This window comes from Anguilla anguilla, chromosome 14 (assembly GCF_013347855.1).
Source record: "Anguilla anguilla isolate fAngAng1 chromosome 14, fAngAng1.pri, whole genome shotgun sequence".
Classification (NCBI taxonomy): domain Eukaryota; kingdom Metazoa; phylum Chordata; class Actinopteri; order Anguilliformes; family Anguillidae; genus Anguilla; species Anguilla anguilla.
In genome coordinates this window covers 35,077,945-35,090,554 of record NC_049214.1, presented here as the reverse complement: position 1 = coordinate 35,090,554, position 12,610 = coordinate 35,077,945, and the positions used below count along the sequence as shown (strand labels likewise).

Genomic DNA, 12,610 nt, shown 5'->3' with positions numbered 1-12,610 from the left:
TGAAATCCCAATCTATTTCTTTGTGGTTTTGTGATTATGTGATAATTTAGCACTGAACATGATATCAAATTATCATTTGAAGTCAACATCTTGAATCTCATTTATACTGAAATCTATTCCCTTTATTGGCTGAGAAACACAAAAATATCTTCAATAATAAACTCTACTATATTCATACTCCAGATTCTCACACATTCATGGGTAAATACCTTTTCATCAAGATGCATCAATTCAGTAGCATAGCATAAGTATTACATTGATAGAACGTCGAATGTTGTCTTCATCAAAACAAATTTAAAATAGAAGTGACTTTTGGACCCTATAATAATAAATTGTTTGATACAATGCAATTCAGAAGACAAAATTTTGTACCAAAAACATTTTCACACATAAAATGAATTCATATTTGCTGGTTTTTGACAGAGATCAAATTATAAGTGTGAAAGCGTTATATTTATAGACTACTGTAGACTGCCGTCTTCTGAGACTACTGTAATAGTCTCAGAAAATAAAATAAAAAAACACACTGTGTGAAATTGATTTAAAAATAAAACACAAAAAGATTGGTCCTTCACAGAAAATTATTTATTTTTATATTTAGAGAATGATTTCAGAAATGCAAGAGACACTGATGTCTGTGGGTACACTAACTCCATGAGCCTGACAAATCTGGCTGGCATCCAGATCTCCAGTGAGGTCTTCATTGCCCTACAAGCGACACTCTCTGGAGGACTGTGGAAATGACAAGAATGTTCCTGAAACACCTGGTGCTCACAGTGCGACACCCAGTGGAGAACTGTGGAAATGACAGGAATGTTCCTGAAGTGCCTGGAGCTCACGGTACGCTGCTTTAAAAGCCCTGAGCTTTGAATGCTGTGACAGAAACACTCAGAGCAAACTCTGCGCACACTGCAACTTTCAACTAAAAGGAACAGTGCTGACTTCTCAATGAAGATGATGTGCTCCCGCGTATTCCAGCCTTCCTTCGGCCACCTGATGGATTTCCACTGGCCTGTACGCAGTCTCTGGCCACAGATACAGCCTCTCTTCTTCCAGGGGGAGATGCTGCAGAGACACATGCAGGAGATGAACAAAAGTCTGGACCAGCTGGACAGGCTTCAGCACAGGATCTTTGAGGAGATGGACCACGTCTCAGCCTCTCAGACCATCCAGTCAGTCTCATACAAGCTGGAGAAGGACGGCGATCACTTTGCCCTCACACTGGACACTAAGGACTTCTCACCAGAGGACCTGACAGTCAAGCAGGTGGGAAGGAAGCTACAGGTGTGTGGGAAGATGGAGAAGAAGCAGGAGGATGGAAAGGGCTCCTACTCTTATAAACGACAGGAGTTCAGACAGGAGTTTGACCTGCCTGAAGATGTGAACCCCAATGCGGTGACGTGCTCCCTGTCGGACGGGCAGCTCCGGATACAGGCGCCAATGGAGGCGCTGGCTGAGGGGGCCGAGAGAGTGGTGCCCATCGACTGCAGCCCCGGTGAGAAGACCCTGCAGTTCCAGAGCTCACAGGCAGAGAGCAGCACAGAAGAGGCACAGAATCACCAGCAGGGAGCATAAATGCCTAAAGACTCTTGAAAACTCTTGAAAATCTGGAAATTACTTGCTCTAAAAGTTTTCTGGAGTAAACAAATAATTTGATGTTGATTCCAATAATGCCCATTTTGGTTTTTGTAATTAATGCTTGTGTAATAATTTTCTATGTTAATAAAATTTGAAATCCCAACCTGTTTCTTTGTGGTGTTGTAATTACATGATTATTTAGCACTGAACATGATATCAAATTATCATTTGAATTCAATATGAATCTCATTTATACTGATTGCTATTCCCTCTATTGCTGTGAAACACACAAATGTTTTCAATAATGAGCTCTATCATATTCACATTCCAGATTCTTGCATATTCATAGGTACATACTTTTTCATCAAGCTGCTGAAAATCAAAACAATGTTTTTCAAAGCAGCAATAAATCAAATGCAAACTGAAACAAAATCAAACACTTTAAATAGTGAAATCCAGTGTAATATAAAATAAAGAACTGTGTTTCATGATGGATATTCACATATAAAAGATACCAAAGTATAGCTGCCTGCAAAATGGCCTAATCAGAATGAAAATATGACAGATATATTTGTATTTCTTACATTTAAAGGTTGACACAGTCCCTCATCATTTTTTCTAGTAAAAGGATTAAAGTTTGGAAATTGATATATAAATATTTTTTAGTTTACTCAATGAGCTAACTAAGCTATTTACATATTATTTCAAAAATATGTGTTCATGATTTCTAAATTGTTTTGATTCTGGTTTGGTGAGACTTGGGCTTATGAATTTGTGAAGTCTTTGAGATTCATGGATATTGGACTGAATTTCTGTCCTGATCACATTTGATTTTAAAAGCATGTCAAAACATTGACCCAAACGATTCAAATACATGTATAACATTGTTGTATTAACTAATCTTTCAATTATGGGCAGTTTTTAATCTACAAAACTGCTTCAAAGATAAAAACACAGACGTTGCTGAAATGATATCGATTATGTTGGAGGGTTTTCATGAACATGTGGTGTCTACAGTACCCATTATGCTTTCCTTTTGCAATATGCAGCTTTCAGCGAGAGTAAGTGGCACTAAATTAGTTCTACATTGACAGAATATCTGTCGTCTTCATAAAAACCAATTCAAAACACAACTGATGTTTTGATCCTTTCAAAATAAACTTTTGTTTTGATGCTGTTCAGTAACACAATTTTTAACAAAAAATAATTCTGCTATTCAAAATAGATCACATTTAGTGATATATCACAGCAAGAGAAATAAAAGTTTGGAAGAATTATGAGAATAGACAACTATAAACAACTGTAGGTAGTCTCAGAAAATTGAAAAATACACTGTGAAAAATAGATTTACAAAGCGATGTTATTCTTTGCAGCTGATTATCTATTTTTAAATTTAGAAAATGATTTCAGACATGCTAAAGACACTAGTGTTAGTAAGTACAGTAACTCTGTGAGCCTGACAAATCTGGCTGGCATCCAGCCCTGTAAACTTCCCATTCTAGAATATGACTGGAGTGACGTCATCATTCCCCTACAGGTGTCACCCAGTGGAGGACTGTAGAAAAGACAGGAATGTTCCTGAAGCGCCAGGAGCTCACAGTGCGACACCCAGTGGATGACTGTGGAAATGACAGGAATGTTCCTGAAGCGCCTGGAGCTCACAGTGCGCTGCTATAAAAGCCCGGAGATTTGAATGCTGCGACAGAAACACTCAGAGCAAACTGTGTGCACACGGCAACTCACAGCAAAAAGGAACAACGCCGACTTCTCAGTGAAGATGATGTGCTCCCGCGTATTCCAGCCTTCCTTCGGCCACCTGATGGATTTCCACTGGCCCGTACGCAGTCTCTGGCCACAGATACAGCCTCTCTTCTTCCAGGGGGAGATGCTGCAGAGACACATGCAGGAGATGAGGAACAGTCTGAACATGCTGGACAGACTTCAGCACAGGATCTTTGAGGAGATGAACCACGTCCCATCCTCTCAGACCATCCAGCCAGTCTCATACAAGCTGGAGAAGGACGGCGATCACTTTGCCCTCACACTGGACACTAAAGATTTCTCACCAGAGGACCTGACTGTCAAGCAGGTGGGAAGGAAGCTACAGGTGTGTGGGAAGATGAAGAAGAAGCAGGAGGATGGAAACGGCTCCTACTCTTATAAAATACAGGAGTTCAGACAGGAGTTTGACCTGCCTGAAGGTGTGAACCCCAATGCGGTGACGTGCTCCCTGTCGGACGGGCAGCTCCGGATACAGGCGCCAACGGAGGCGCTGGCTGAGGGGGCCGAGAGAGTGGTGCCCATCGACTGCAGCCCCGGTGAGAAGACCCTGCAGATCCAGAGCTCACAGGCAGAGAGCAGCACAGAAGAGGCACAGAATCACCAGCAGGGAGCATAAATGCCTAAAGACTCTTGAAATGTGCAATGTTATGTGCTCTAAAAGTTTTCTGGAGTAAACAAATAATTTGATGTTGATTCCAACAATGTCCATTTTGGTTTTTGTAATTAATGCTTGTGTAATAATTTTTTATGTTAATAAAATTTGAAATCCCAACCTGTTTCTTTGTGGTGTTGTGATTACATGATAATTTTGCAAAGAACATGATATCAAGTTATCATTTGAAGTCACCATCTTCAGTCTCATTTCTACTATTAACTATTCCCTCTATTGGCTGTGAAGCAAACAAATATCTTCAATAATGAGCTCTATCATATTCACATTCCAGATTCTTGCATATTCATAGGTACATACTTTTTCATCAAGCTGCTGAAAATCAAAACAATATTTTTCAAAGCAGTAATAAATCAAACACAAACTGAAACGGAATCTAACACTTTAAATAATGACATCCAGTGTAATATAAAAATAAAGAACTGTGTTTCATGATGGGTATTCACATATAAAAATACCAAATAATAGCTGTCTGCAAAATGGCCTAATCAGAGTGAAAATATGACAGACATATTTGTATTTCTTACATTTAAAGGTTGACACAGTCCCTCATCATTTTTTCTCGAACAAGGATAAAAGTTTGGAAATTGTTATATAAATATTTTTTACTTTACTCAATGAGCTAACTAAGCTATTTACATATAATTTCAAAAATATGTGTTCATGATTTCCAAATTGTTTTGATTCTGGTTTGGTGAGACTTGGGCTTATGAATTTGTGAAGTCTTTGAGATTCATGGATATTGCACTGAATTTCTGTCCTGATCACATTTTATTTTAAAAGCATGTCAAAACATTGACCCAAACGATTCAAATACATGTATAACATTATTGTATTAACTAATCTTTCAATTATGGGCAGTTTTTAATCAACAAAACTGCTTCAAAGATAAAAACACAGACGTTGCTGAAATGATATCCATTATGTTGGAGGGTTTTCATGAACATGGGGTGTCTACAGTACCCATTATGCTTTCCTTTTGCAATATGCCGCTTTCAGCGAGAGTAAGTGGCACTAAATTAGTTCTACATTGACAGAATATCTGTCGTCTTCATAAAAACCAATTCAAAACACAACTGATGTTTTGATCCTTTCAAAATAAACTTTTGTTTTGATGCTGTTCAGTAACACAATTTTTAACAAAAAATAATTCTGCTATTCAAAATAGATCACATTTAGTGATATATCACAGCAAGAGAAATAAAAGTTTGGAAGAATTATGAGAATAGACAACTATAAACAACTGTAGGTAGTCTCAGAAAATTGAAAAATACACTGTGAAAAATAGATTTACAAAGCGATGTAATTCTTTGCAGCTGATTATCTATTTTTAAATTTAGAAAATGATTTCAGACATGCTAAAGACGCTAGTGTTAGTAAGTACAGTAACTCTGTGAGCCTGACAAATCCGGCTGGCATCCTGCCCTGTAAACTTCCCGTTCTAGAATATGACTGGAGTGACGTCATCATTCCCCTACAGGCGACACCCAGTGGAGGACTGTAGAAATGACAGGAATGTTCCTGAAGCGCCAGGAGCTCACAGTGCGACACTCAGTGGATGACTGTGGAAATGACAGGAATGTTCCTGAAGCGCCTGGAGCTCACAGTGCGCTGCTATAAAAGCCCGGAGATTTGAATGCTGTGACAGAAACACTCAGAGCAAACTGTGTGCACACGGCAACTTACAGCAAACGGGAACAACGCCGACTTCTCAGTGAATATGATGTGCTCCCACGTATTCCAGCCTTCCTTTGGCCACCTGATGGATTTCCACTGGCCCGTACGCAGTCTCTGGCCACAGATACAGCCTCTCTCCTTCCAGGAGGAGATGCTGCTGAGACACATGCAGGAGATGAGGAACAGTCTGAACCTGCTGGACAGACTTCAGCACAGGATCTTTGAGGAGATGGACCACGTCTCAGCCTCTCAGACCAGCCAGCCAGTTTTATACAAACTGGAGAAGGACGGGGATCACTTTGCCCTGACACTGGACACTAAGGACTTCTCACCAGAGGACCTGACTGTCAAGCAGGTGGGAAGGAAGATACAGGTGTGTGGGAAGACGGAGAAGAAGCAGGAGGATGGAAAGGGCTCCTACTCTTATAAAATACAGGAGTTCAGACAGGAGTTTGACCTGCCTGAAGGTGTGAACCCCAATGCGGTGACGTGCTCCCTGTCGGACGGGCAGCTCCGGATACAGGCGCCAACGGAGGCGCTGGCTGAGGGGGCCGAGAGAGTGGTGCCCATCGACTGCAGCCCCGGTGAGAAGACCCTGCAGTTCCAGAGCTCACAGGCAGAGAGCAGCACAGAAGAGGCACAGAATCACCAGCAAGGAGCATAAATGCCTAAAGACTCTTGAAATGTGCAATGTTATTTTCTCTAAAAGTTTTCTGGAGTAAACAAAAAATTGTATGTTTGTTCCAATAATGTCTATTTTGGTTTTTGTAATTAATGCTTGTGTAATAATTTTATATGTTAATAAAATCAGAAATCCCAACCTGTTTCTTCGTGGTTCTGTGATTACGGGATAATTCAGCACTGAACAAGATATCAAATTATCATTTGAAGCCAACGTCTTGAATCTCATTTATACTGATTGTTATTCCCTCTATTGGCTGAGAAACACAAAAATATCTTTAGTCATAAACTCTATCAAATTCACAGACCAGGTTCCTTTATGTTTATGGGTAAATACCTTTTCATCAGTAGGCTGAAAATATGAGCAATTCTGTTCAAAGCAGCAGTAAAGCAAATATGAACTGAAACGGAATCCAATGCATTTAGTCATGGCATCAAGTGAAATATAAAATTTTTAAATGTTATTAGTGATGGGTATTCACATAGAAAATATCAATGTACAGCTTATTGGAGAATGGCCCAATAAGAATGAAAATCTCTCAGACATAATTGTATTTCTTATATTTATAGGTTGCCATAGTCACTCATTCTTGCTTAAAGTACAAAGTTTAAAATTTTGTAATGAATATTACATTACATTAAATTACAGGCATTTGGCAGATGTTCTTATCCAGAGCAATGTACAAAAAAGTGTATAACCATAACCAGGAACAAGTGTGTTGAAAACCCTAGAGAGAAGTACCATTCCAAGTGCAGGGAACAACCGCATAGTTTAACTTGGACCCTGTAGGTTAAACTGATTAACACTAACACAAACAAGAACAGCAACAACGCAGTCTATGCAAAAATACAAGCAGTAGTTTAAGACACGAGTGCATTAACTAAGTCAACTACGAAACAGCTACCTAGTTACAACCTTAAACTTACAGTCAATTTAGAGATTACAGGGAGGTAGGGAGGGATGGGGAGAGGTACAGCCTGAATAAATTAGTCTTCAGTTGTCATTTGAAGTAGGTCAGGGTCTCAGCTGTTCTGACTTCCACAGGGAGGTCATTCCACCATCGTGGGGCCAGAACAGACAGGAGACGTGATCGGGAAGCGCAAGTGCAAAGAGGGGGAGGTGCCAGGTGTCCTGAGATAGCAGAACAGAGGGGACTGGCTGGCATGTAGTGTTTGAAGATCTTGTGGAGGTATGCCGGGGCTGATCCCTTGACTGCCTGGTATGCTAGGACCTGGTATGCTAGGACCAATTGACAGGATATATATATATATACATTTATTCTAGTTTACTCTATGAGCTATCTATACTATTTACATATATTTTGGGCAAAAGTATCGGTTTATGATTTTCAAGATGGCTTGGATCTGGTTGGGTGACACCTGGGTTTATGAATTTGTGAAGTCTGTGAGATTTGTGGATATTAGACTGATTTTATGTCCTGATTACATTTTTAAAAATGCAGTTCAAAACACATTGACCCAAAAGATTCAATTACATAACCGCTGTTGTATCAACTAATCTTTTAATTATGGGTAGTTTTTATACTACAAAACTGCTTCAAAGATAATTTTTTTTTTTTTTTAAAAACACATAGATATTGCTGAAATGTTATCTATTATGTAGGAGACTTTTCTAGACCATGTGATGTCTACAGTATCCATTATTGTTTCCTTCAGCAATATGCAACTTTCAGTGAGAGTAGGTGGCATTACATCAGCTTTACATTGACAGAATATCAACAGTCATCTTCATAAAAAACTAATTTCAAAAACCACTGACTGTCGTATCCTTTCAAAATAACCAATTGATTCAATGCTGCTCAGTTAGACAATATTGTTCAAAAAAATAATTTTACAGTTCAAAATATTTCACATTTAGTGATATTTGACAGTATGTGAAAAAAGTGTAGAAGTACTATGTGTATAAACAACTATAAAACTGCCGACAGTCTCAGAAAATTGAAAAATACACTGTGTAAAAAGATTAAAAAGAGATGTTATTCTTCATAGTTAAGTATCAACTTTTTAATTTAGAAAATGATTTCAGACAGGCTAGAGACGTTTATGTTAGTAAGTACAGTAACTCTGTGAGCCTGACAAATCTGGCTGGCATCCAGCCCTGTAAACTTCCCGTTCTAGAATATGAATGGAGTGACGTAATCATTCCCCTACAGGCGTCACCCAGTGGAGGACTGTAGAAATGACAGGAATGTTCCTGAAGCGCCAGGAGCTCACAGTGCGACACTCAGTGGAGGACTGTGGAAATGACAGGAATGTTCCTGAAGCGCCTGGAGCTCACAGTGCGCTGCTTTAAAATCCCGGAGATTTGAATGCTGCGACAGAAACACTCAGAGCAAACTCTGCGCACACGGCAACTTACAGCAAAAAGGAACAACGCCGACTTCTCAGTGAAGATGATGTGCTCCCGCGTATTCCAGCCTTCTTTTGGCCACCTGATGGATTTCCACTGGCCCCTACGCAGTCTCTGGCCACAGATACAACCTCTCTTCTTCCAGGAGGAGATGCTGCTGAGACACATGCAGGAGATGAGGAACAGTCTGAATCAGCAGGATAGGCTTCAGCACAGGGTCTTTGAGGGGATTAACCAGGTCCCAACCTCTCAGACAATCCAGCCAGTTTTATACAAACTGGAGAAGGATGGAGATCACTTTGCCCTGACACTGGACACTAAAGATTTCTCACCAGAGGACCTGACTGTCAAGCAGGTGGGAAGGAAGCTACAGGTGTGTGGGAAGATGGAGAAGAAGCAGGATGATGGAAACGGCTCCTACTCTTATAAAAGGCAGGAGTTCAGTCAAGAGTTTGATCTGCCTGAAGGTGTGAACCCCAACGCGGTGACGTGCTCCCTGTCGGACGGGCAGCTCCGGATACAGGCGCCAACGGAGGCGCTGGCTGAGGGGGCCGAGAGAGTGGTGCCCATCGACTGCAGCCCCGGTGAGAAGACCCTGCAGTTCCAGAGCTCACAGGCAGAGAGCAGCACAGAAGAGGCACAGAATCACCAGCAAGGAGCATAAATGCCTAAAGACTCTTGAAATGTGCAATGTTATGTGCTCTAAAAGTTTTCTGGAGTAAACAAATAATTTGATGTTGATTCCAACAATGTCCATTTTGGTTTTTGTAATTAATGCTTGTGTAATAATTTTTTATGTTAATAAAATTTGAAATCCCAACCTGTTTCTTTGCGGTGTTGTGATTACATGATAATTTTGCAAAGAACATGATATCAAGTTATCATTTGAAGTCACCATCTTCAGTCCCATTTCTACTATTAACTATTCCCTCTATTGGCTGTGAAGCAAACAAATATCTTCAATAATAAGCTCTATCATATTCACATTCCAGATTCTTGCATATTCATAGGTACATACTTTTTCATCAAGCTGCTGAAAATCAAAACAATATTTTTCAAAGCAGTAATAAATCAAACACAAACTGAAACGGAATCTAACACTTTAAATAATGACATCCAGTGTAATATAAAAATAAAGAACTGTTTGTTGATGGGTATTCACATATAAAAATACCAAAGAATAGCTGTCTGCAAAATGGCCTAATCAGAATGAAAATATGACAGATATATTTGTATTTCTTACATTTATAGGTTGACACAGTCCCTCATCATTTTTTCTAGTAAAAGGATTAAAGTTTGGAAAATGATATATAAATATTTTTTAGTTTACTCAATGAGCTAACTAAGCTATTTACATATTATTTCCAAAATATGTGTTCATGATTTCCAAATTGTTTTGATTCTGGTTTGGTGAGACTTGGGCTTATGAATTTGTGAAGTCTTTGAGATTCATGGATATTGGACTGAATTTCTGTCCTGATCACATTTTATTTTAAAAGCATGTCAAAACATTGACCCAAACGATTCAAATACATGTATAACATTATTGTATTAACTAATCTTTCAATTATGGGAAGTTTTTAATCAACAAAACTGCTTCAAAGATAAAAACACAGACGTTGCTGAAATGATATCTATTATGTTGAAGGGTTTTCATGAACATGTGGTGTCTACTGTACCCATTATGCTTTCCTTTTGCAATATGCAGCTTTCAGCGAGAGTAAGTGGCACTAAATTAGTTCTACATTGACAGAATATCTGTCGTCTTCATAAAAACCAATTCAAAACACAACTGATGTTTTGATCCTTTCAAAATAAACTTTTGTTTTGATGCTGTTCAGTAACACAATTTTTAACAAAAAATAATTCTGCTATTCAAAATAGATCACATTTAGTGATATATCACAGCAAGAGAAATAAAAGTTTGGAAGAATTATGAGAATAGACAACTATAAACAACTGTAGGAAGTCTCAGAAAATTGAAAAATACACTGTGAAAAATAGATTTACAAAGCGATGTTATTCTTTGCAGCTGATTATCTATTTTTAAATTTAGAAAATGATTTCAGACATACTAAAGACGCTAGTGTTAGTAAGTACAGTAACTCTGTGAGCCTGACAAATCCGGCTGGCATCCAGCCTTGTAAACTTCCCGTTCTAGAATATGACTGGAGTGACGTAATCATTCCCCTACAGGCGTAAGCCAGTGGAGGACTGTAGAAATGACAGGAATGTTCCTGAAGCGCCAGGAGCTCACAGTGCGACACTCAGTGGAGGACTGTGGAAATTACAGGAATGTTCCTGAAGTGCCTGGAGCTCACAGTGCGCTGCTATAAAAGCCCGGAGATTTGAATGCTGCGACAGAAACACTCAGAGCAAACTCTGCGCACACGGCAACTTACAGCAAACGGGAACAACGCCGACTTCTCAGTGAAGATGATGTGCTCCCACGTATTCCAGCCTTCCTTCGGCCACCTGATGGATTTCCACTGGCCCGTACGCAGTCTCTGGCCACAGATACAACCTCTCTTCTTCCAGGGGGAGATGCTGCAGAGACACATGCAGGAGATGAGGAACAGTCTGGACCAGCTGAACAGGCTTCAGCACAGAATCTTTGAGGAGATGGACCATGTCCCAGCTTCCCAGTCAGTCTCATACAAGCTGGAGAAGGACGGCGATCACTTTGCCCTCACACTGGACACTAAGGACTTCTCACCAGAGGACCTGACTGTCAAGCAGGTGGGAAGGAAGCTACAGGTGTGTGGGAAGACGGAGAAGAAGCAGGATGATGGAAAGGGCTCCTACTCTTATAAAAGGCAGGAGTTCAGACAGGAGTTTGATCTGCCTGAAGGTGTGAACCCCAATGCGGTGACGTGCTCCCTGTCGGACGGGCAGCTCCGGATACAGGCGCCAACGGAGGCGCTGGCTGAGGGGGCCGAGAGAGTGGTGCCCATCGACTGCAGCCCCGGTGAGAAGACCCTGCAGTTCCAGAGCTCACAGGCAGAGAGCAGCACAGAAGAGGCACAGAATCACCAGCAGGGAGCATAAATGCCTAAAGACTCTTGAAAACTCTTGAAAATCTTGAAATTACTTGCTCTAAAAGTTTTCTGGAGTAAACAAATAATTTGATGTTGATTCCAATAATGCCAATTTTGGTTTTTGTAATTAATGCTTGTGTAATAATTTTCTATGTTAATAAAATTTGAAATCCCAACCTGTTCCTTTGTGGTGTTGTGATTACATGATTATTTAGCACTGAACATGATATCAAATTATCATTTGAATTCAATATGAAGCTCATTTATACTGATTTATTTATTTATTTCATTTATTCCCTCTATTGCTGAGAAACACACAAATGTTTTCAATAATGAGCTCTATCATATTCACATTCCAGATTCTTGCATATTCATAGGTACATACTTTTTCATCAAGCTGCTGAAAATCAAAACAATGTTTTTCAAAGCAGCAATAAATCAAATGCAAACTGAAACAAAATCAAACACTTTAAATAATGAAATCCAGTGTAATATAAAATAAAGAACTGTGTTTCATGATGGATATTCACATATAAAAGATACCAAAGTATAGCTGTCTGCAAAATGGCCTAATCAGAATGAAAATATGACAGATATATTTGTATTTCTTACATTTAAAGGTTGACACAGTCCCTCATCATTTTTTCTAGTAAAAGGATTAAAGTTTGGAAATTGATATATAAATATTTTTTAGTTTACTCAATGAGCTAACTAAGCTATTTACATATTATTTCCAAAATATGTGTTCATGATTTCCAAATTGTTTTGATTCTGGTTTGGTGAGACTTGGGCTTATGAATTTGTGAAGTCTTT

The 12,610-nt window shown here is 39.4% G+C and overlaps 5 protein-coding genes across 5 annotated transcripts; all 5 read left to right on the top strand.

Annotated features, from left to right (window-relative positions):
• The first annotated feature begins 898 nt into the window (after nt 1-898).
• On the top strand, nt 899-1,598 carry LOC118213168 (heat shock protein beta-11-like). The gene has a single exon (XM_035391909.1). It carries the CDS (start codon nt 949-951, stop codon nt 1,573-1,575), a length of 627 nt encoding a protein of 208 aa, XP_035247800.1. The 5' UTR covers nt 899-948; the 3' UTR covers nt 1,576-1,598.
• A 1,653-nt stretch (nt 1,599-3,251) lies between these two features.
• Nucleotides 3,252-4,120, top strand: LOC118213167 (heat shock protein beta-11-like). Its single transcript, XM_035391908.1, has one exon. The coding sequence runs from the start codon at nt 3,272-3,274 to the stop codon at nt 3,974-3,976; it is 705 nt and encodes a 234-aa protein (XP_035247799.1). The 5' UTR covers nt 3,252-3,271; the 3' UTR covers nt 3,977-4,120.
• Nucleotides 4,121-5,750: 1,630 nt separating this feature from the next.
• LOC118213169 (heat shock protein beta-11-like) lies at nt 5,751-6,435 on the top strand. Its single transcript, XM_035391910.1, has one exon. It carries the CDS (start codon nt 5,751-5,753, stop codon nt 6,369-6,371), a length of 621 nt encoding a protein of 206 aa, XP_035247801.1. The 3' UTR covers nt 6,372-6,435.
• Nucleotides 6,436-8,637: 2,202 nt separating this feature from the next.
• LOC118213163 (heat shock protein beta-11-like) lies at nt 8,638-9,466 on the top strand. The gene has a single exon (XM_035391902.1). It carries the CDS (start codon nt 8,719-8,721, stop codon nt 9,421-9,423), a length of 705 nt encoding a protein of 234 aa, XP_035247793.1. The 5' UTR covers nt 8,638-8,718; the 3' UTR covers nt 9,424-9,466.
• Nucleotides 9,467-11,091: 1,625 nt separating this feature from the next.
• LOC118213164 (heat shock protein beta-11-like) lies at nt 11,092-11,915 on the top strand. The gene has a single exon (XM_035391904.1). It carries the CDS (start codon nt 11,112-11,114, stop codon nt 11,805-11,807), a length of 696 nt encoding a protein of 231 aa, XP_035247795.1. The 5' UTR covers nt 11,092-11,111; the 3' UTR covers nt 11,808-11,915.
• Nucleotides 11,916-12,610: the final 695 nt, after the last annotated feature.